This window comes from Puma concolor, chromosome F2, assembly GCF_028749965.1.
Source record: "Puma concolor isolate L17-30 chromosome F2, mPumCon1.1.hap2, whole genome shotgun sequence".
Lineage (NCBI taxonomy): Eukaryota > Metazoa > Chordata > Mammalia > Carnivora > Felidae > Puma > Puma concolor.
The window spans coordinates 63,157,932-63,181,928 of NC_141684.1; the positions used below are offsets into that span (position 1 = coordinate 63,157,932).

The following is a 23,997-nucleotide window of genomic DNA, read 5'->3' on the forward strand; positions in this document are numbered from 1 at the left end:
CTTTTCAAGGAACAGAATTCTATTATACACTTGTTTTTACCCTGAACAATACCTAACAGAATGCTGGGCAGAGTGAGTGTTTAACATTTACTTATTGTTTTCAAATAGCTTTCATAGTTAAAATGTGTTGTATCCAGTTAAGTTTAATCTCATCCCAAAAGTTATACGGTAGTTTTACATTAATTTAGAAGACTAGGGATGCCCAGATGGCTCAGTTTGTTGAGCGTCCGACTTTGGCTCAGGTCATGAGTTTAAGCTGCGTGTTGGGCTCTGTGCTGACAGTCCAGAGCCTGGAGCCCACTTTGAGTTCTGTGTCTCCCTCTCTCTGTCCCTCCCCTGCGCGCTCTCTCACGCACTCTCTCTCTCTCAAAAATAAATTTAAAAAAATTTTTAAGTTATAAGACTAAATGTGGAAATGGAAATTTTTTCTCCTGGTATTAGAGAAGGCTATTGTTTGAGGACTCATTCATTAACAGCTGACCCAAGGAAAAGAAAAGGTAAGAAACTGAAAAAGAAAAGAGAATCTGATGGAAAAAGTTTGATTATTTCCAGAAGTTCAACGTAATCTTATTGTCCTATTTACTCCTAGGACCAAAATTTACTTCTTACTGTAAGGAGTAATGCAAAAAACTATTAATATATGATTTGGTTAAAGTCCTTTCCCTATTTTTTAATCAGGCTATTTTAGTTTTGTTATTGTTGAGCTGTAGTTCCTCCTCCATTCTGGATATTAATGCCTTATCAGATACAGACATTTCCCTGAAGAAGATATACAAATGGCTAACAGGTATATAAAAAGATGTTCAACATCACTAATAGAGAAGTGCAAATCAACACTATAATGAGATTATCACCTCACACCTATTAGCATAGCCGCTATCAAAAATAGAAAAAATAGAAAATGTTGGTGAGGACATGAAGAAACTGGAAGAAACCCTAGTATACTATTAGTAGAACTATAAAATGGTGCAGCCAGCCACTATCAAAAAATGGTATGGAGATTCCTCAAAAGATTAAAAATAGAGTTTACTATATGATCCAGCAATCCCACTTCTGGGTATACATCCAAAAGAGATGAAAGCAGGATCTTGGAGAAATATTTGCAAACCCATGTTCACAATGGCATTATTCACAATACCCAAGAGATGGAAGCAACCCAGTGATGGATAAACAGAGAAAATGTGGCATCTGCATACAACAAAATATTACTCAGCCTTTAAAAAGAAAGAAATCCTGTCACACAGCACAACAGACAACATGCTACATAAAATGTACCAGTCACAAAAAGACAAAAACTCTGAGATTCCCCTTGTATGAGGTATCTAAAGTAGATACCTGTTTCAAATTTATAGAAACAGAAAATAGAACTATAGTTCCCAGAGGCTGGAGAGAGGAAAATGGGAAGTTGTTCAATGGGGAAAGAGTCTCAGTTTTACAAGACGAAAAAGTTATAGAGATGCACAAGGTGAATGCTAGTTAACACGATTAAACTGTGCATTTAACAATGGTAAACTTTATGTTTTGCTTTCTTCCTCTTTCTTTCCATTCCCTTTCCCTCTACCCAATCTGTCCCAAACTCAAAATATATGCACTGAATCAACAAAATAGAGGAAGGAAAAATGAGCATTCTGTTCTTCTCCTCCCTTTGCAGTTCTCCACAAGAAGCATTAGTTTTGGTTCAGAAACAGTGAGGGGAAAATTGGAGGGAAGCTCAATTCCAGGCTTCTGATTTGGGGGAACCAGAACATTTCTTCCAATTCAGGTCAAGTTGGCAACTCTACCAGGCAATAGGGAAACGTATCTGAGTACTCAAGATCTTTAAAGCCCAATGAGAAATTAATTTAAATAATAAAATATTACAATACTCTCTCATATTCATAGTTAATATACCAAAACTGATCTCAAAATAAAGGAAAGAAAGAGAGAGGGAGGGAAGAAGAGGGTACGAAGGAAGGGGGGGCAGGAAGGAGGCAAAAATAAGAAACAACACATACATATGACATTTTCTTTACTAACCAATGAAACAAAAAATAAAAAAACATATCTCATAAATGAATAGCTATTCCATTAGAAAATACTTCATTCTACAATCTCTTTCAGCTGCTATTCCATCAATTTCATCAGGTTTTGTTTCTTCATTTCTGTTTGGATGCAAAGTCCCATAATAAACAATAAGAAAAATAATTCCAAGGACCAGACTAAGAGCTATAGTGATACTGATAGGTATAAAATAGTCTGAATTAAAAATAGAGACTGGGCAAACCCAAAACACAATTGATATCCCCACTGTGACCAGTACCCTTCCAATATAATAACAGAACATTGGATATTTGGTGTTCTGTCCCTTAATATTAAAAAATGTAAAGGTAAGTATGAATCCAACAACAACTCTGTATAAGAATTCCATACTTATAGAAGCACAAAACTGAGTTTGCTTTTTAAATGCCCACAATATCCCTAAAAACCAAAGAAATAACAACAGAAATAATGCAATCTTAACATTTATGAACAAAAGAAGTACAACACTCAGCATCCAAGATAATAATGTAAACAATTTGTAAAAGAGGTATGTGAGTTTAGGACAGAATCCATTAAGGAGATTTTTATCAGGCAAGGATTTTCTTAAAGCTACTTGATAATCAACAGTCGACCAAGAAATAGCACAGCAAGAAACCATGATGGCAGCATCTACAAAACAAAAAATAAAAACATATATTGTTATAGGAATAATAATAGCAATATCAAATTACTATATGCCATACATGCTTTATCTGTATATACACATGCCCACAAACATGTCAGGTACCTTATATATTCATTTCATCTAATCTTTGAAGTAGAAATTAATATTCCCATATTACATATGAAAGAATTGATGCTTAGAGAATATACATATTACTTGACCCAAGTCACACAGCTAGCAAGTTGCAGAGATCTGAAGCTAAATCTGCCTGAGGGTTCCAAAGTTGGTTTACTTAAATGCTGTATTAGACTGCTTTATAAAATTTTAAATAAATTCACTGCACAAATCTTATTGAGCAACTTATATAATGAAAACTGCACACTCTAGGGGCGCCTGGGTGGCGCAGTCGCTTAAGCGTCCGACTTCAGCCAGGTCACGATCTCGCGGTCCGTGAGTTCGAGCCCCACGTCGGGCTCTGGGCTGATGGCTCGGAGCCTGGAGCCTGTTTCCGATTCTGTGTCTCCCTCTCTCTCTGCCCCTAGCCCGTTCATGCTCTGTCTCTCTCTGTCCCAAAAATAAATTAAAAACAAAAACAAACAAAAAAAAAAACGTTGAAAACTGCACACTCTAGAAGTTCTCTAAGAGACTACAGTTACAGTCCTAGTCTTTCCAGTCTTTTTGGCTTTGACCTTGGACATATACCTAATTCTCCAAGAGACAGCAAGATGGGGGATGGGGGTAGGAAGGGAAAGAGGAAAAGAGGGATGTTAAACAGAAAATTTAATGTCAGTATAAGGTATCAACAAGCTTAATTTCCATTTCTATAAGACGAGTCAAATGAGCAAATATATTCTAAAACTTACAAATTTCTATAGGTTTGACATCTTTGTCCCATTTTTTCCCCAACAAGTAACAGAAGAGTAAGTTCATTACTACTGTAAAAAGGTATGCCATTAGCCCCATTGCCAAAGCTGAGAACTTTAACAGAACTGAAAGCAAAGACATTAGAGAGTTAGAATTTAAAGCAGACTACAGAATGCTATTCCTTCCCATTTAGCCTCATTGGAGGTCTATATATTATGATAAAAAGGCAGACTTAAAGTAAACTGACCTATTAAAGAGGATTATGATGATTATAAATGCCTTCATCTACCCTCCTGGTTTTAGCATATTCCACTCTGGACCACACAATCAGCTGGACTTTTTTTCTTCTTCTTTAATTCAAACATATTTTAATTAAAGCATCTCTTTCCCCTAAATTTTGTTTTTTTCTAATTAGTTTTATCTTCTACCAAATACATATACATAACAATTGAACAAATAAACAAAAACAAATTAATACACATATATAACTTAAGTCAGTAAGTACTATAAAACTTATAAGAAAAATACCCTGTTCTACCCGCCTCCTCACTTCTCAGTCGCAACCCCCAGAAGAAATCACTATCAATTTCTAGTTTTTCTTCTGACACTTATTGCCATATTTGCAAATAAAACACACCTATTCTATTTCATAATTTATCTGCTTTAGACAGTACTTACTGATTTTCTATTTGGAAAGAGAAAAACTTAGCACATATACACATATATGCACATGCTCCTTGCATTTTCCTCTCCCTCCATCTGCCCAACAGAGTAACATCACAATTTTTGGTAAAAGTCTATATTCGGTGTTTATCTTACTATAACTACACAAGTAGAGCTTTTTTTTTTTTTTTACTGCTCAGCCAAGTATTACATTCATTATATTTTCTTTCCTTTAAAACTGCCCATTGCTCCTTTACTTGTTTAGTTTTTTATAACTGTATTAATATTTCTTAGGAAAATCTTCAAATTAATAAAACTCCCCTATATATATATATCTATCAGTTCTTATTTTTTTAAGAATATAATCCTCCTGGTCTAAGGTGGTTGTTCCCAAGGTTTGCTTCCTGCCTTCCAAGAACTTCCCTTCACTTCTCTTCGGTGTTGACTTCTGTTTCCTGTTCTCATGTTTCTTTCTCGCTTTATTCCCGTGTTTTTACCAAGCATTCTCCAGATATTCCTGAGAGAAGCTGCATCTAAGCAAAAATTTTTAAGACCATGTATGCCTCAAAATGTCTTTACTCTACCTTCAAATTTGATACACAGTTTTGCTAGAAATAGAATTGAGTGTTTAAAAATGTTTTCCAGGGGCGCCTGGGTGGCACAGTCGGTTAAGCGTCCGACTTCAGCCAGGTCACGATCTCGCAGTCCGTGAGTTCGAGCCCCGCGTCAGGCTCTGGGCTGATGGCTCAGAGCCTGGAGCCTGTTTCCGATTCTGTGTCTCCCTCTCTCTCTGCCCCTCCCCCGTTCATGCTCTGTCTCTCTCTATCCCAAAAATAAATAAACGTTGAAAAAAAAAATTAAAAAAAAAAAATGTTTTCCATTAAGGGGCGCCTGGGTGGCTTGGTCGGTTAAGCGTCCGACTTCAGCTCAGGTCATGATCTCACGGTCCGTGAGTTCAAGCCCCGCGTCAGGCTCTGTGCTGACAGCTCAGAGCCTGGAGCTTGTTTCACATTCTGTGTCTCGTCTCTCTCTGCTCCTCCCCTGTTCATGCTCTGTCTCTCTCTGTCTCAAAAATAAACGTTAAAAAAAAAATTTATAAAAAAAAAAAAACGTTTTCCATTAAAATTCTAAAGTCATTGCTCTATAAGCTCTAATTTCAAGTACTAGGGTTAAGAATTTCAATGCCATTCAGTTTCTCTATCCTTAAGTAATCTTTTTTTTTCTCTCAAATCTTACAGAAAGTTATCTTTATTCTTGCTTCTCTGAATGTTATAATGATGGGCTTGGTATGCCCATTTTAATTCATGCTTTCAATCTAATAACCCACATCCTTCAGTGATATGCTATTTTATTCTTTGGTGGTTTCACTACAAATCACAATATGCATATCAAATATATCAAAGTTATAAGTTAATGCTCTACCTCAGAGGTGGATTTACAACAATGGTAATGAAGCTTAAATTTCAGGGACTCACACTTGCCCAGGTTCCTTCCAAGCCTAGCAAAGCCCTAGCAATGTGTTCACTTTGTCATATATTTTTATAAGATTCAGGAAAATAAAACATTTTAATTGAAGTTGATTAAAATTCCTGTCTCTACCCCTACTTACTCTCTCTTACATTTTCCCTTGCTGTATTGAAGTAGTTGTGGGTCATTTTGGAGATCTGGCTAAAGGGAAATTGAGTTGAGAATACATTAAGTGTAGGTCTGAGGGACATGTTTATAAGATCTGTTTCAATAATTAAGATTAGTAAGTGACAGAGCTAGAATTCTGTTTGCCTGATTTTAACACTTCACTAGATTGCCATCAACAGGCCTTTGACTATGTAACAGGAAGGCACGATGATCTTGCCTCATCCAGTAGACGTTATTAGTTTGACACTACTTCCCATTTCTTACTAATCTATATGCTCTAACATATTTTTCTTGTAATTTAGCTAATGTAACATTGTATTATACTCTATCCAAACTGAATTCCTTGTCTTTGCCAAACCATGTCTTTGCCTATGTATTACACATACACAGATCCTTATTAATTTCTTTTTGATTTGACATTATTGACACCGGTGAAGAAAACCTAAGACTCTCAATATTTACTGAGCCATCAACAATAAACTAATGTTGTCAATTCACACAATATTTAAAATTAGTTACTTCATCTAAAAAAATTTTATATACTCTGATATTATAGCACATTATTGACAAAATTGCCAGGGTTTTTCCCAAATTTAACAAAATCAAAAAACTATGCATATTATTAATAATCTATGACATTGAATGAAGCTTTTCTAAGTTAAAATAAAAAACAAATTTCAATCAACTATGCTAAAAATCGGATTGAAATTTTCTATTCTCTCCATAAATATTATAAAATGATTATCAAATCAAGTCAGTCAGAGAGTACATGCCAAAAAATTTAGAAGAGTATCAAAATAATAAAAACATATTACTTTTTTCTCTCTTGTGAAATTTATAGTATTTGTCACTTTTCTTATATCTGTAATTTACTACAATTTATTTTATTTTTTAAAAATGTTTACTTTCGGGGCTCCTGGGTGGCTCAGTCGGTTGAGCGGCCGACTTTGGCTCAGGTCATGATCTCGCGGTCCGTGAGTTCGAGCCCCGCGTCGGGCTCTGTACTGACAGCTCAGAGCCTGGAGCCTGTTTCGGATTCTGTGTCTCCCTCTCTCTCTGACCCTCCCCCGTTCATGCTCTGTCTCTGTCTCAAAAATAAATAAACGTTAAAAAATTTTTTTTTTTTAATGTCTACTTTCATACCTTTTATGGACTGAACTGTGGTCCTCCAAAATTCATATGGTGAAGCCCTAACCCTCAGTGTGACTCTGTTTTGAGACAGTGCCTTAAAGAGGTAATGAAGATTAAATGAGGTCACATGGGCATGGCTCAAATCTGATAGGACTAGTGTCCCTATAAGAAGAAGAAGAGACACCAGAGAACTTTCGCCACACACAGAGGAAAGGCCATGTGAGGACACAGCAAGAAGGTGGCCATCTGCAACCCAGAGAGCCCTTACCAGAAACCAACCCAAATGGCACCTTGATCTTAGACTTCCTGTCTCCAGAACTATAAAAAATATATATATTTCTGATGGTTAAGCTATAAAATTCTATTATGGAAGCCTACACAGACTAACACAATACCTAATTTGTTTACATATTACATTCTTTTTCTTAAATAGGGTCTTTCTAAATGTTTTAGCTTTACACTTCAAAAAACCCAGATCTACCTTTGCTTTACCTTTTTTCTGGACTACACAAGGAACTTAAAACACTTTAGCTCATTATCTTTTACCGGACTTACACATTTTTGCTGTTTTATACTTTCATTCTATCTTTTTCTTAACCACATAGTATTATTTTCCTCTTATACAATCTTCATGTAGATTTACCCACATATTTACTATTTTCTTTCCTCTTTATTCCTTCTTGCATTTCAGAACACCTCCATTCTGTATGAAGTACATTCTTTGGAATTTCCTTTAGTGGGGATATGCTAAGGTATGAATTTCTTTCTACTTAGTTGCTTGTGAGATAAAGGGCTTCCTGAATCTGTAGGTAAGTGACTCTCATCAGTTCTGAAATTTTTTCAGCCATTAACTTCTCAAATATTGCCTCTGTTCCATTCTTTCTCTCTCCTTCCCAGACTCTGTTCAGATGTATATTAGACCTTCTCATCTCTTCTTCCATGTCTCTTAATATCTCTTACATATTTCCCATCTCTTTGTCTCTGTAAACTATAATCTGGATAATTTCTTCTGATCTAGCTTTGACTCACTAATTGTCGATACAGTTGTGTCTTATCTGCTAAGTTTTCATTTTCAATTCTTAAAATTTTTAATTCTCAAAAATTCTGCTCTTTTGTCAAATACACAATTCATTTTTTTTATTTTTTTAATGTTTATTTATTTTTGAGAGAGACAGAGACAGAACATGAACAGGGGAGGGACAGAGAGAGAGAGGGACACAGAATCCAAAGCAGGCTCCAGGATCTGAGCTGTCATCACAGAGCCTGACATGGGGCTCAAACCCACAGACTGGGAGATCATGACCTGAGCTGAAGTCAGACACTTAACCGACTGAGCTACCCAGGCACCCCTACACAATTCATTTTTTATAGCTTCCTATTCCATATTTTCAAGTTCATCATTTACCTCTTTCAACATAATAGGATGTATGTCATACATACTTGGCAACCATTAATTTCCAATATCTAAAGCCTTACTACATACATTTTTTTCTATTTCTGCTGATTCTTACTCATGATGCCTTATTCCTTCTGGTGCTATAAATTATTGTAAAACATTCATTCTCCTTGGAAAACTGTGAAAATTATTTGAGGCCTAAGAGAAAGTGAACTCCTCCAGGGAGGATTTATACTTGTTTGTGCTAGACAGGGTCACTATCAGTCTGGAACCACTTTAACCTATATTCATAGGTTATAGGCTTTTATTGGTTTGTTTTTGGGGGGGGGGTTTTGTCTTGTTTTGTTTTTTGGACTAACCAAAGGTGAGAATTTTGATTGCACAATTGTTACAGTGTGATGTTTACCTTCTCTACTCGGCGCCAGGCAATATTCCTTGCTGTCTCTTCAAAGTAGAGAGGGAGGTAAGTAACTTCACACTTTTATCTTGAGGAGGGTACGTTTTAGAGTACCAGTTTTACAGATTAGAATTTTCTACCAGATGTCCTTCCCTTGTGAGGACTCTGAGTTTTGTCTTCAGTCTTCCACACACTGGAAGCTATTGAAACTGAATCTATTATTTATAGGTTTGGTTAAAACCTCCAGGTAGGCCTTCAAAGTCTTACTTAACCCTGCTGTGTTCCCACTTTCACATATTTTGGCTTGTGGTATCAGATTGTTTTATGGCTTTAGGAAGGCTTTTGAAAATATTTATCCAATTGTCTTACATATTTTCAGAGAAAGGATTAATTCAAGTAATTTAGCCTTTCAGTGGTAGGGTTTATTTAAATAATCTGAGTTTTCCATCTGCTTTCCATCTTCTAAACATTTGTTGATATTTCTAATCTGCTATTCTACTCTGCATTCTCTTTGTCCTTGTGGGTTTATATTGTTTTTACTCCTTTACTCTCCTTTTTAGTATAATTTCAGGAAAGTGAAAAGATAAAGAATATGTTCAGTCTTCTGAAGTACTTCTATATATAACCTGATTATTTTTTACATTTTGAATTATTCTTCCTGATTGTCAAAACAATATGTGATTTCTGCAGAAAATTTTTAAATTCAGAAAAGTATAAAGAAGATGAAATAAAATCACTCATAATCCTACTACCCAGAAGCAGCCACAGTTAACATTTTTGCATATTTTCTTCCAGACATTTTTATATAATGATTTCTTTGTATCCTTAAAAGTATGCTGATAGAAAATTTCATAAACTGCTTTTTGCCTAAATTTTATTTTATTTTTAAAATTTTTTTTTTCAACGTTTATTTATTTTTGGGACAGAGAGAGACAGAGCATGAACGGGGGAGGGGCAGAGAGAGAGGGAGACACAGAATCGGAAACAGGCTCCAGGCTCTGAGCCATCAGCCCAGAGCCCGACGCGGGGCTCGAACTCACGGACCGCGAGATCGTGACCTGGCTGAAGTCGGACGCCAACCGACTGCGCCACCCAGGCGCCCCCCTAAATTTTATTTTAGATTTACTTTCTTGTCATCAAAAGTTATCTGTAAGTACTATTTCTTTTTTTTTATATATCATTTTTTATACTAACAGTGTACAATAATTTATTTGCTAATTCCACTGTTAGCCAATTAGGTTTCTCATTTTTGCTATTTTTTACTAATACCTCAACTTCTTACTTCATGAAGAAACTAAAGGATGAGGATAGAACCGTAACATAGAGCTAGCTGTCATTTGAACCCATTGCTAGTCTGGATGCTGTGTACTACTCAAAATCATCAGAAGATCCACCATAATATAGGCTGTAAATTCTAAATGTTGATCTTCCAGCTTCAGGAACTATATGATATAGAACTTTTAAGCCCAAACCCACAAAGTCTTTGTATCACAAGGAATAAAATGTCTCATAAGTAGGTTCTCTTCAATCTCTTACTATCAAAGGTAAAAACATTAAAAAGGGCTGCAGTCTAAAGGTTTATGGGAAACCAGAAACGGGAAGCCTGGGAGAATGAACTGATCTCATGGGTGACTCTACCACAGAAAGAACTCCAGGGAAGATGATAATCTGTTCCTCTGAGATGAATCATGTCTGCACAGAACAATAGTCATTATTGAAAACTGGGTCTATTATTTACCAAGTAGGTTTTTTTAATATCTAAATTAAATACCTAAAAAGGTTTTTTTTTAATGGAAATACCAGATTCTGGAAATTCCCAGAAGTTACCCTATGAATAAACTTCACACATGCAAAATGATGACTACATAAGATTACTCATTGTAATTTTACAATAGTAAAATATTAGAAACAACCTAAATTAATGTAAATTTGGGACTTGTTAAATAACTCATTGTACATCCATAATTTGTAATCCTATACAGATAATAAAAATGAATGAGGGAGCTCTTGCTGTACAGATATGGATAGATTTCCAACACATACTGTTAAGTTCAAAAAGCAAAGACAGTTTTTATGTTTACCATTTCTGTAAAAGAAACAATAGGAAAAAAGGATATGGGCTTTTTAAAAATTTTTCTGAAAGAATCATCAAAAAATTGACAATAATAGTTTCCTTTCTGGGCAGATGAAGAAAAGGAATGGGAATAAGGGAGAGAGAGACTATGTCTTCATATACTTTTTGATATTTCCACAATGTACTTCTTTTCAAAAAAAAAAAGAATAATTCTAAAAAGAAAAAATGTAAGAAAAATTCTAAAACCTGCCAAAGAGCTGTGTAGTTGACACAAGATCTCAGTGTATTCATTTAACATAGGGTGTGAGGAAAGACTTACACTGAGTGAAATTTGCTTGACCATGTTCCAGAAGGGTGTAGAGCTGCAAAACAAGCTGTGGGCAGCCTTCCAGGTAGGTCTCAAACAGCCTGAGCATGCTCAGATCAGTCATTCTATCTATAACTTCTTTATGCTGATCAATTTGTTCTTCCATGAAGTTATCAGTTTTGCTGCTGTATTTGAAAGCCACATGATAACCTTTTTTCAAGGCAAACCAATACCTGTAAACACAAACGTTTATCTCCAGTAATATATTCTTTTTTAAAAAAATTTTTTTAATGTTTATTTTTGAGACAGAGAGAGACAGAGCATGAATGGGGGAGGGGCAGAGAAAGAGGGAGACACAGAATCGGAAGCAGGCTCCAGGCTCTGAGCCATCAGCCCAGAGCCTGACGCGGGGCTCGAACTCACGAACCGTGAGATCGTGACCCGAGCCGAAGTCGGACGCTCAACCGACTGAGGCACCCAGGCGCCCCTCCAGTAATATATTCTTTATAAATGTATGTTAATATACATAATAATTTTGGAAAAGGTAACATGTTTAAGTATAGAATTTTCATACAAACTTTGTCTACTACAAAATTTCTTTCAATTCTGAATATTTCATAGTGGCTATATTGAGATTCAGACTCCATAAACTTTAATTGCATGTTTGATTTGTAGTTGTATGCTAGCACACATGCTAAGCATACATGATCTCAATTCATCTTCACATTAATTATAGGAAATGAGTAGGTATTATTCCATTTTCACAGATGAGAAATCTATGGCTGAGAATGTTAGAGTGATTCACTGAAAGCTATGCAGAGCATAAGAGGCAGACATAGACTCCAAACGTAGATCTTAAGATTCCTAGTCTTAACCACTACTTTCTGAAAGACAAATTGCAATTTTCAATTCATGCAATTTATCTTAAATACAAGACAGATACATGGTTTTATGATAATGTCAAGGTTGAAGATAAGACTGAACCTAGCAAACAATTACTCAATATCTGCAAAGTGCTACGTTCTTTGACCACTACCATCCTAGAAAAAAATGTAATTTCTCAAAGACTTTTAAAACATTCTTGCTCAAGCTCTTTTTAAAGAATTTTAAAATGAACATGATTTTTCACCATGCAAGTAAAACTAATAACAAAACATATTGAGACACTTATTTAGAAGAAATCTGGAGCTAGCAACAAGGCAACCAGGATTCTAGCCCAAAGCTTATCAAAACTCTTTATCTATTCCTCAGTTTCCTCATATATAAAATAAGGGCAGTGATATATACCTTCTTTCAACCTGCCTCTTCTGTCAATTTTTCCCATTTCAGTAAATGGTACCAACATTTACCATGCTGCTCAGACCAAAAACACGGAAATAATTTCTAACTCCTTTCTTTTTCTCACAACCTAAAAAAATTCCTCACCAGGTTCTCTTGGTTCTTGGTTCTAACTTCAAATATATCCAAATCTAAACACATCATCACTTCCACCGCTTCAATCCTAGTTTAAGCAGCCAACATCTCCAGTCTATATTACCTCAATAGTTTCATAACTGGGCTCTCTGATTCTATTGCTCCCAATGCATTCTATTCCATAGATAGCATCTAGGTTGAACCTGTTAAACATAGTTCTGATGTCACTCTGCTCAAAATGTTCCAATGATTTCCATCAAACTTAGAAAAAAAAACAAAGTCTTACCACTTTTTACATAGCCCTTCATAATCTGCCTCACATGCATTACTCCCGTTACCTTTCCATCATATTTTTCTCACACTTTTGGTATTCTCTTCTTGCTATTTTTTCCAATTTAAAGGCTTTATCTTTGCTACCCGCCTCTGCCTGGAACTCTTCTGGGTAAGATGTGGCAGACGCTGCTCCAGGAAGTTCTACACACGTGTGGCACCATCTCCTGTGAACACCCATGGGAGGTCATGCCTGATCTCTACTTCTACAGAGATCTTGAGGAAACTGGAAAAAAGAAGCAGGCTACTGCTGAAAAGGATGTGACCAAAGAGAAATTTTAGGGTGAATGGACTGCTCCAGCTCCTGAGTTCACTGCCACTCAACCTGAAGTCGCAAAATGGTCTCAAAATCTCAGGTGCCCTCAGTGAGGTCAGAGAGGTCTTTTCCTGCTTTCTCCTCTAGGGTTTTGATGGTTTCCTGTCTCACATTCAAGTCCTTTATCCATTTTGAGTTAATTTTTGTGAATGGTGTAAGAAAGTGGTCTAGTTTCAACCTTCTGCATGTTGCTGTCCAGTTCTCCCAGCACCATTTGTTAAAGAGACTGTCTTTTTTCCATTGGATGTTCTTTCCTGCTTTGTCAAAGATTAGTTGGCCATACTTTTTTTTTTTTTTAATTTTTTTTTCAACGTTTATTTATTTTTGGGACAGAGAGAGACAGAGCATGAACGGGGGAAGGGCAGAGAGAGAGGGAGACACAGAATCGGAAACAGGCTCCAGGCTCCGAGCCATCAGCCCAGAGCCCGACGCCGGGCTCGAACTCACGGACCGCGAGATTGTGACCTGGCTGAAGTCGGACGCTTAACCGACTGCGCCACCCAGGCGCCCCAGTTGGCCATACTTTTGTGGGTCTAGTTCTGGGGTTTCTATTCTATTCCATTGATCTATGTAGACACTCTTTTTTAATAAAATTTTTTAGTGTTTATTTTTGAGAGAGAGAGAGAGAGAGAGAGACATAGTACAAGCAGGGGAGGGGCAGAGAGAGAGGGTGACACAGAATCTGAAGCAGGCTCCAGGCTCTGAGCTGTCAGCACAGAGCCCGACACGGGGCTCAAACTCACAAGCCATGACATCATGACCTGAGCCGAAGTCAGACGCTTAACTGACTGAGCCACACAGCCACCCCACAATAGACACTCTTTAAACATAAATATACAGATAGTTTGAAAGAAAATTAGAAAAAAGTAGTTGGTAGGGTTATATTAATATCTCAGACAAAAGAGACCTCAGATCAAGGATTATTACCAGGGAAAAAGAGGGTCATGTCAAAACGATGTAAGAATAAATTCTTCATGAAGACATCTGTGTGTACCTAATATTGGAGCTTTAAATACCTGAAGCAAAAATTATCAAAAATAAAGGGAGAAAAAGACAAATTCATAATCTTAGTTGAGGATTTTAACATGCATCTCTCAGTAACTGAAAGAAAAAGGCCAAAAGAAAAAATCAATAAGCATACTGAAGATTTTAATAACACTATCAGCCGGGGCGCCTGGGTGGCGCAGTCGGTTAAGTGTCCGACTTCAGCCAGGTCACGATCTCGCGGTCCGTGAGTTCGAGCCCCACGTCAGGCTCTGGGCTGATGGCTCAGAGCCTGGAGCCTGTTTCCGATTCTGTGTCTCCCTCTCTCTCTGCCCCTCCCCCGTTCATGCTCTGTCTCTCTCTGTCCCAAAAATAAATAAACGTTGAAAAAAAAAAAATTAAAAAAAAAAAAAAATAACACTATCAGCCTAAACGCCCTAATTTACATGCATAGAACACTGCACCCAACAATAGCAAATTATAAATTCGTTTCAAATGCACATGGACTATTCACCAAGTTAGACTATATGCTGAGCCTTAGAAGAAGTCTCAATAAATTTGAGAAGGCTGAATCATACAAAGTATGATTAAATGAGAGATCATCAACAATAAAATATCTAGGAAAATCCCCAAATATTTAGAGTTTGAGGTAAAAGATCCAGATCCTAAAGTTTCATAAATATTGCAACCTAGGAAATTTGAACATTACTAAAGGACATGTCTGTAAAGAGTTTCAGGTAGAAAATAAATAAGAAAGAGGGTTCAACTATTTAATGCCCATTTGAGAAACTCTATAAAGAAGGGTGTAGGGATCTGTGGGAAGGAAGAGACTCATCGCCCATTGTATTCTGTTTTATACAATTTGAACTTTTTTTTACAATGTATTCAAAAGGAGCAAAAATAAATTCCATATTTTAAATAATTCAAATGTCTTTCATGTATCTATCAAAGGGAAGTCTCCTTTGACAAAGAAAAAGGTTTTATCACAAATCATACATAAAATGGAAATGCGAAAGGGTCATCTAATTTATATTCTGAAAAGTGAAACATTTTTTTCCACAGACCCCTGAGCAGTAACAGCATACTTACTAACAACAGGCACTTATATCTAATAAATAATTCATGTTGATATTCCTTGTCTTCCATTCTTTCATCTACCAACACAAACCCAATTTAGCTATCCTATAAAGAAATGAATCCATAATTCAGTATGTCTCAATTTTTTCTCTACTTAGTCTGGACAAACCCCGGGATAATTTGCCCATTTTTACTGTTTTAATTTTTGCTTATTTCTATTTGTCTCAGTATTCTGCCACTTCTTACACTAACTAAAACACAAAGAAAAAGAAAGACAAAAAGAAGGAAGAGTTTTTATCTAGCTGGCAGGCATTTTTCACTAAGAGCCAATCTAATTCAACTTTTTCTTTTCTTCTTTTGTTTAATTCTTTGAGCAGGCAAAATACATAATTCAAAAATCAAAAAATACAAAAAGTTATTCACTGAAAAAACTTCTTCCCACTCCTCTGGCCCAACTACCCAGTTTTTACCCTCCCCTATGACCACAAGAATTCACTGTTACTGGTTTCAGGCATACCTTTCTAGAGTTTGTTAATGTGTATGCAAACAAAAACAAGCATATAAGCCTTTCACCACCTTCTTTTACACAGATTGTATCATATCATACTTACTGCCTGCACCTTGTCTTTTCACTTAAAAATATATCTTAGAGGCACCTGGGTGGCTCAGTAGGTTGAGCATCCACCTTTGGCTCAGGTCATGAACTCATAGGTCATGGGTTTGAGCCTCGCGTCAGGCTCTGTGATAATGGCTTGAAGCCTGGAGCCTGCTTCAGATTCTGTGTCTCCCTCTCTTTCTGCCCCTCCCCTGCTCGCTCTCTCTCTCTCTCTCTCTAACTCTCTCTCTCAAAAATAAATAAACATCAAAAAAATTTAAAAAAATATATATATATACATACACACATACACACATGTATATCTTAGATAGCCTTCAACAAATGGTGCTGGGAAAAATGGACAGCAACATGCAAAATAATGAAACTGGACCACTTTGATACACCACACACAAAAATAAATTCAAAATGGATGAAAGACCTAAATGTGAGACCAGAAACCATCAAAATTCTAGGTGGTAACCTCTTTGACATCAGCCATAGCAACTTCTTTCTAAATATGTCTCCATAGGCAAGGGAAACAAAAGCAAAAATAAACTATTGAGACCTCATTAAAAAAAAAAGCTTCTGCACAGTGAAGAAACCAATCAACAAAACTAAAAGGCAACCTACAGAATGGGAGAAGATATTTGCAAATGACATATCTGATAAAGGGTTAGTAACCAAAACATATAAAGAACTTATCAAAATCAACATGCCAAAAAACAAATAATCCAGTTAAAAAATGGGCAGAAGACATGAAAAAACATTTTTTCCAAAGAAAATGTACAGATGGCTAACAGACACATGAAAAGATGCTCCACATCACTCATCATCAGGAAAATACAAATCAAAACCACAATGAGATACCACCTCACACCTGTCAGAATGGCTCACATTAACAACTCAGGCAACAACAGATGTTGGTAAGGATGCAGAGAAGAGGATCTCTTTTGCACTGCTGGTGGGAAGGCAAACTGGTGCGGCCACTCTGGAAAACAGTATGGAGGTTCCTCAAAAAGTTAAAAATGGAACTACCCTATGATCCATTAGTTGCACTACTAGGTATTTACCCAAATGATACAAAATACTGATTTGAAGGGATACATGCACCCCAATGTTTATAGCAGCATTATTAACAACAGCCAAACAATGGAAAGAGCCCAAAGGTCCACTGACTGATGAATGGATAAAAAAAAATGTGGTGTGTGTCTGGGGTGCGACACACACAGACACACACACACACACACAATGGGATATAACAAAGCCACAAAAACAATGAAAACTTGTCATTTGCAATGACATGGATGGAGAGGATTACACTTACCTAGAGAGTATTATGCTAAGTGAAATGAGTTAGAGAAGGACAATTATCATATGATTTCGCTCATGTAGAATTTAAAAACCAAAACAAACATATGAGGCGAAAAAAAGAGACGCAAACCAAGAAACAAACTATTAACTATAGGGAACAAACTGATGGTTACTGGAGGCAAGGTGGGGGGGGGCATGGGTTAAATAGGTGATGGGTATTAAGGAGGGCACTTGTAATGAGCACCAAGTGATGTAGGTGAGTGATTAGTCACTAAATTCTACACCTGAAACTAGTATTACACTGTATGTTAACTAGATGGAATTTAAATAAAAACTCAGAAAAAATACATCTTGGAGATCTTTTCATCTCAGTACATAAAGTACTTAATATTCTTTGTAATAGCTATGAAATACCCCATTGCCTTGGATATACCATAAACTCTCCCAACAGACATTTATTGAGACTGTTTCTATCATTCGCCTTTTACAAAAAAAAAAAAAAAGCTATGACTGAAAATTGTGTTCATATGTGTCATTTTACATGTATGCAGGTATGATAAATTCCCAGAAGAGGAACGTCTGGCCAAAAGGTATATATATACATTTGAAATATAATCAAATTGCCTTCACAGGGATTGTACCAATCCATCCTCCCATCAACGAAATATAAGAGTACCTGTTTTCCCATGCCTTTCCTACAGAGTATATTATCACTTGGATTTTTGCCAATCTGGTAAGTGACAAACATCTCAGTGAACTTTTAGTTGGCATTTTTTAAATTATGAACAAGGCACAGCACCTTTCACATAATTTAAGAGCCACCTGCATTTCCTTTTTTTATGAAGTATCTTATTCTTTTCGCATTTTTCTATTGGAAATTCCCATTTTATACAGGCAACATAATGGCAATAAATTCATATCTTTCAGTACTCACTCTAAATGTCAATGGACTAAATGCCCCAATCAAAAAGACACAGGATAACAGAATGTATAAGAAAACAAGATCCATCTATATGCTGTTTATAAGAGACCCATTTTAAACCTAAACAAACCTGCAGATTGAATGTTAGGGGATGGAGAACCATCTATCATGCTAATGGTTGCCAAAAGAAAGCTGGAGTAGCAACACTTATATCAGACAACCTAGATTTTTAAATAAATATTGTAACAAGAGATGAAAAAGGGCATTATATCATAATTAAGGGGTCTATCAAGAGGATCTAACAACTGTAAACATTTATGCTCCAAACATGAAATCTCCCAAATATATAAATCAATTAATCACAAACATACAGAAACTCATTAATAATACTATAATAGTAGGGAAATTCAACACCCTACTCTCAGTAATGGACAGATCATCTAAACAGAAAATCAACAAGGAAACAATGGCTTTGAATGACTGGACTGGATGGATTTAACAGATATATACAGAACATTTCATCCTAAAGCAGAATACATAGTCTTCTCCAGTGCACATGGAACATTTTCCAGAACAGATCATATACTAGGACACAAATCAGCCCTCAAAAGTACAAAGAGATCAAGATCATACTGTGCAAATTTTCAGACCACAATGCTATGAAACTCAAAATCAACCACAAGAAAAAATCTGGAAAGGTAACAAATACTTGGAGACTAAAGAACATCCTACTAAAGAATGAATGGGCTAAGACGTTAAAGAGGAAATTAAAAGTACATGGAAGCCAATGAATATGATAACACCACATCCCAAAACCTCAGGGACACAGCAAAGGCAGTCATAAGAGGGAAGTGTATAGCAATCCAGGCCCTCCTAAAGAAGGAAGAATGATCTCACACACACAACCTAACCTTACACCTTAAAGAGCTGGAAAAAGAACAGCAAATAAACCCCAAAACCAACAGAAGACAGGAAATACTAAAGATTAGAGCAGAAATTGATGCTAGTGAAACCAAAAAAGCAGTAGAACAGATTAATGAAACCAGGAGCTGGTTCTTTGAAAGAACTAACAAAATTGATAAACCCCTAGCCAGTTTGATAAAAAAAAAAAGGGAAATGACCCAAATAAATAAAATAAAAAATGAAAGAGGAGAGATCACAACCAACACTGCAGAAACACAATAAGAGAATATTAAGAGCAATTATATGCCAATAAATTGAGCAATCTGGAAGAAATGGACAAATTCCTAGAAACATATATATTACCAAAACTGAAACAGGAAGAAATAGAGAATTTGAACAGACCAATAACCAGTAAAGAAACTGAATTAGTAATCAAAATCTCCCAAAAAACAAGAGTCCAGGGCTGGATGGCTTTCCACAGGAATTCTACCAAACATTTAAACAAGAGTTAACTCCTGTTCTTTTGAAGCTCTTCCAAAAAATAATGGAAGGAATATAATAATGGAAAGATAATAATGGAAGGAAAACTTCCAAACTCATTCTACGAGGCCAGCATTAACTTAGTCCCAAAACCAGACAAAGACCCCACTGAAAAGGAGAACTACAGACCAATTTCCCTGATGAACATGGATGCAAAAACTCCCAACAAGATACTAGCCAACCAGATCCTACAATGTATTAAAAGAATTATTCACCATGATCAAGTGGGATTTACAGCTGGGATGCAGGGCTGATTCAATACCCACAAAACAATCAATATGATACATCACATCAATAAAATAAAGGCATGTACCACATGATCCTCTCAATAGATGCAGAGAAAGCACTTGACAAAATACAGCATCCTTTCCTAATAAAAACCCTCAAGAAAGTAGGGATAAAATTATCATACTTCAAGATCATGAAAGTCATATATGAAAAACCCACCGCTAATATCATCTTCAATGGGGAAAAACTGAGAGCCTTTCCCTTGAGGTCAGGAACATAACAGGGATGTCAACTCTTGCCACTGTTATTCAACATAGTATTGGAAGTCCTAGCCCCAGCAATCAGACAACACAAAGGAATAAAAGTCATCAAAAACGACAAGGAGGAAGTCAAACTTTCACTCTTTGCAGACGACATGAAACTCTATGTGGAAAACCCAAAAGATTCCACCAAAAAACTGCTAGAACTGATGCATGAATTCAGCAAAGTTGCAGGATATAAAATCAATGCACAGAAATTGATTGCATTTCTATACACCAATAATGAAGCAGCAGAAAGGGAAATCAAGGAATTGATCCCATTTACAATTGCACCAAAAACCATAAAATACCGAGGAATAAACCTAACCAAAAAGGTGAAAAACCTATAAATTGAAAACTATAGAAAGCTTATGAAAGAAACTGAAGAGGACACAAAAAAAATGGAAAAAGATTCCATGCTCCTGGATAGGAAGAACAAACATCATTAAAATGTCAAAACTACCCAAAGCAATCTACATATTCAATGCAATCCCTATCAAAATAACACCAGCATTCTTCACATTCTTCACAGAGCTAGAACAATCCTGAAATTTGTATGGAAACACAAAAGACCTTGAATAGCCAAAGCAATCCTGAAAAAGAAAATCAAAGCTGGAGGCATCATAATTCCATACATCAAGCTTATCACAAAGCTGTAGTCATCAAGATAGTATGGTACTGGCACAAAAACAGACACTCAGATCAATGGAACAGAACAGAGAACCCAGAAATGGGCCCACAAACGTATGGCCAACTAATCTTTGACAAAGCAGGAAAGAATATCCAATGGAATAAAGACAGTCTCTTCAGCAAGTGGTGCTGGGAAAACTGGACAGCGACATGCAGAAAAATGAACCCGGACCACTTTCTTACACCATACACAAAAATAAACTCAAATGGATGAAAGACCTAAATGTAACACAGGAAGCCATCAAAATCCTCAAGGAGAAAGCAGGCAAAAACCTCTTTGACCTCAGCCACAGCAACTTCTTACTCAACACGTCTCCAGAGGCAAGGGAAACAAAAGCAAAAATGAACTACTGGGACCTCACCAAAATAAAAAGCTTCTGCACAGTGAAGGAAACAAGCAGCAAAACTAAAAGGCAACTGACGGAATGGGAAAGGATACTGGCAAACAACATACCAGATAAAGGGTTAGTATCCAAAATCTATAAAGAACTTCTCAAACTCAACACTCAAAAAAAAAAAAAAAAAAAAAGATCCAGTGAAGAAATGGGCAAAAGACATGAACAGACACTTCTCCAAAGAAGACATCCATATGGCCAACCAACACATGAAAAATACTCAACATCATTCATCATCAGGGAAATACAAATTAAAACTACAATGAGATACCACCTCACACCTGTCAGAATGGCTAGCATTAACAACTCAGGCAACAACAGATGTTGGCGAGGATGTGGAAAATGAAGATCTCTTTTGTACTGCTGGTAGGAATGCAAACTGATCTAGCCACTCTAGAAAACAATATGGAAGTCCCTCAAAAAAACTAAAAATAGAACTACCCTACAACCCAGCAATTGCACTACTAGGTATTTATCTAAGGGATACAGGCGTGCTGTTTCAAAGAGGCACATGCATCCCAATGTTTATAACAGTGCTATCGACAATAGCCAAAGTAAGGAAAGAGCCCAAATGTCCACTGACGAATGAATGGATAAAGAAGATGTGGCATATACATATATATATATATACATGCAGTAGAGTATTACTCAGCAATCAAAAAGAATGAAATCTTGCCATATGCAACTATGTGCAATTAGTCAGAGAAAGACAAATACCATATGACTTCGTTCACATGAGGACTTTAAGAGACAAAATAGATGAACATAAGGGAAGGGAAGGGAAGGAAAAATAATATAAAAACAGGGAGGGGGACAAAACATAAGAGACTCTTAAATATAGAGAACAAACAGAGGGTTGCTGGAGGGGTTATGGGCTAAATGGGTAAGGGGCATCAAGGAATGTACTCCTGAAATCATTGTTGCACTATATGCTAACTAACTTGGATGTAATTTTAAAAAATGAAAAAAATGAATAAAAAAAATAAAATTCCCATTTTCTTATTCTATTTCTATTATATTTTTCTTTTACTTTTTACTTCACAAGCTCTTTAAATATTAGAAGACTAGGACGCCTGGGTGGCTCGGTTGGTTGAGCGACCGACTTCGGCTCAGGTCATGATCTCACAGTGTGTGAGTTCGAGCCCTGCATTGGGCTCTGTGCTGACATCTCACAGCCTGGAGCCTGCTTCAGATTCTGTGTCTCCCTCTCTCTGCCTCTTTCCCGCTCATGTTCTGTCTCTGTCTCTCAAAAATGAATAAATGTTAAAAAAAATTTTTTTTTAATATTAGAAGACTAGCACTTTGTCTGTTATAAGCTGCAAATATTTTTCTTCCCTGTTAATGTTGCCTTTTCTTCTTGCTTTGCTTTTGTTTTTGTTGACTTGGGGAATTTTTGTTTTTGTTTATTGACATGCATTTTTATAGGTCAAACCTATAATTTTATGGCTTATGGGTGAGTTATGGTTAGAAAGTTCTGACTCCAAGGCTATAAAGAAATTCTCCCATGTTTTCTTATAGCACCTTTTTTTTTTTTTGCTTTTTTACAGTAACTATTTATTTAATTGGAATCTATCCTGGTGTTTGATAACTTACCTAGAATATAATCCATAACATGCAATCTTAAATTATCCCTACTCTAAAGTTAATCAAAACTTTACTGTTCTAATGCTGCATATACTTCCTATTGTTTCCTCCTCTAGTCTGGTATATTTCTACAATCTGTGGTCTTTACATGGCATACAGACAAAAACACCTCTTTTCTTATCCTTGTGGTTTGGATTTGGAGGGGTAGGGAGTAGTGCTACCCTGGAAACAAAAGTCTTCCAATTTATCCTTTCATATGTTCTTCTGTCTAGCAGGAATTAGAACACATATTTTCTCACATAAAAGACTGGGAGGCTGAAGACATAAACTGCAACATTTTAAAATTCTCCCAATACCCACCTGTATGTTTCTATCAAGCTACTTCTAAAGAGTTCACCTTTATCACTGAACAAGCTAAACCCTTTTCAAGACCATGTGCCATGCTAGGTTATGGGCTAAGCCTGACTTTTATATGAAGGTCCAATCTAATTATAATTCACATATGCTTTTTTCCCCCAAATGGCTACCCAGTTCTCCCAACACACCTAACGACAAAGCAAGAAATCATTAAGAATGTAGAATTTCTATGTGATACTATCAACTACATTTACTAAATTTCATTTATAGAATACTACAACTAACAACAACAGAACACATATGTTTCAAGTACACATGAAATCATAACGATGGACCATATGTAGGACAGTAAAACAAACCAAAATAAATTTCAAAAGATTGAAATGTCAAAAGTATGTTAGCTGATAATAATGGAATTAATTAGAAATCAATATTAAAATATCTACAGAACACCTGAATACCTGAAAAATTCTTTAAATACAGCCTAAGATTTGGGTAAAAGATGAAGTCACATGGAAAGCAGTTTTTCAACTGATTGATAATAAAAGCACAAACTATCAAAATGTCTGGAAAACAGCTAATTCAAAGGTTTGGAAAATCTTTATAGCTTAATTACTTTTATTAGAAAAAAGAAAGGGTTAATAGTAATGATATAGGTTTTCATAGAAATGAACTACAAAAATAGGGGAAAAAAAGCCCTAAACACATAGAAAGAACAATAAAGATAAAAGCAAAAATCAATAAAATAAGTAAGAGACAAACATAGAAAAAACAAAGTCAAAACTTGGTTCTTTAAAAAGACATTAGACACTGATAAACTTCAAACAAGACTGCTGTGGGGTGGGGAGAGGTAAAGAACACAAAATGCCAATATCAGGAATAGAAAAGGTGATAGCACTAAAG

The 23,997-nt window shown here is 36.1% G+C and overlaps 1 protein-coding gene across 2 annotated transcripts in view; it reads right to left on the reverse strand.

Annotated features, from left to right (window-relative positions):
* Positions 1-1,991: 1,991 nt before the first annotated feature.
* XKR9 (XK related 9) overlaps positions 1,992-23,997 on the reverse strand; it is a 39,344-nt gene continuing 17,338 nt past the window's right edge. For both annotated transcript variants that reach the window (XM_086695682.1, XM_025922916.2), the window contains 2 exons: positions 11,163-11,383; positions 1,992-2,688 (listed from right to left, as the gene is read on the reverse strand). In XM_086695682.1, coding sequence (XP_086551808.1) covers positions 2,060-2,688; positions 11,163-11,383 — 850 coding nt within the window. In that variant the 3' untranslated portion in view covers positions 1,992-2,059. The remainder of the gene's footprint in view (positions 2,689-11,162; positions 11,384-23,997) is intronic.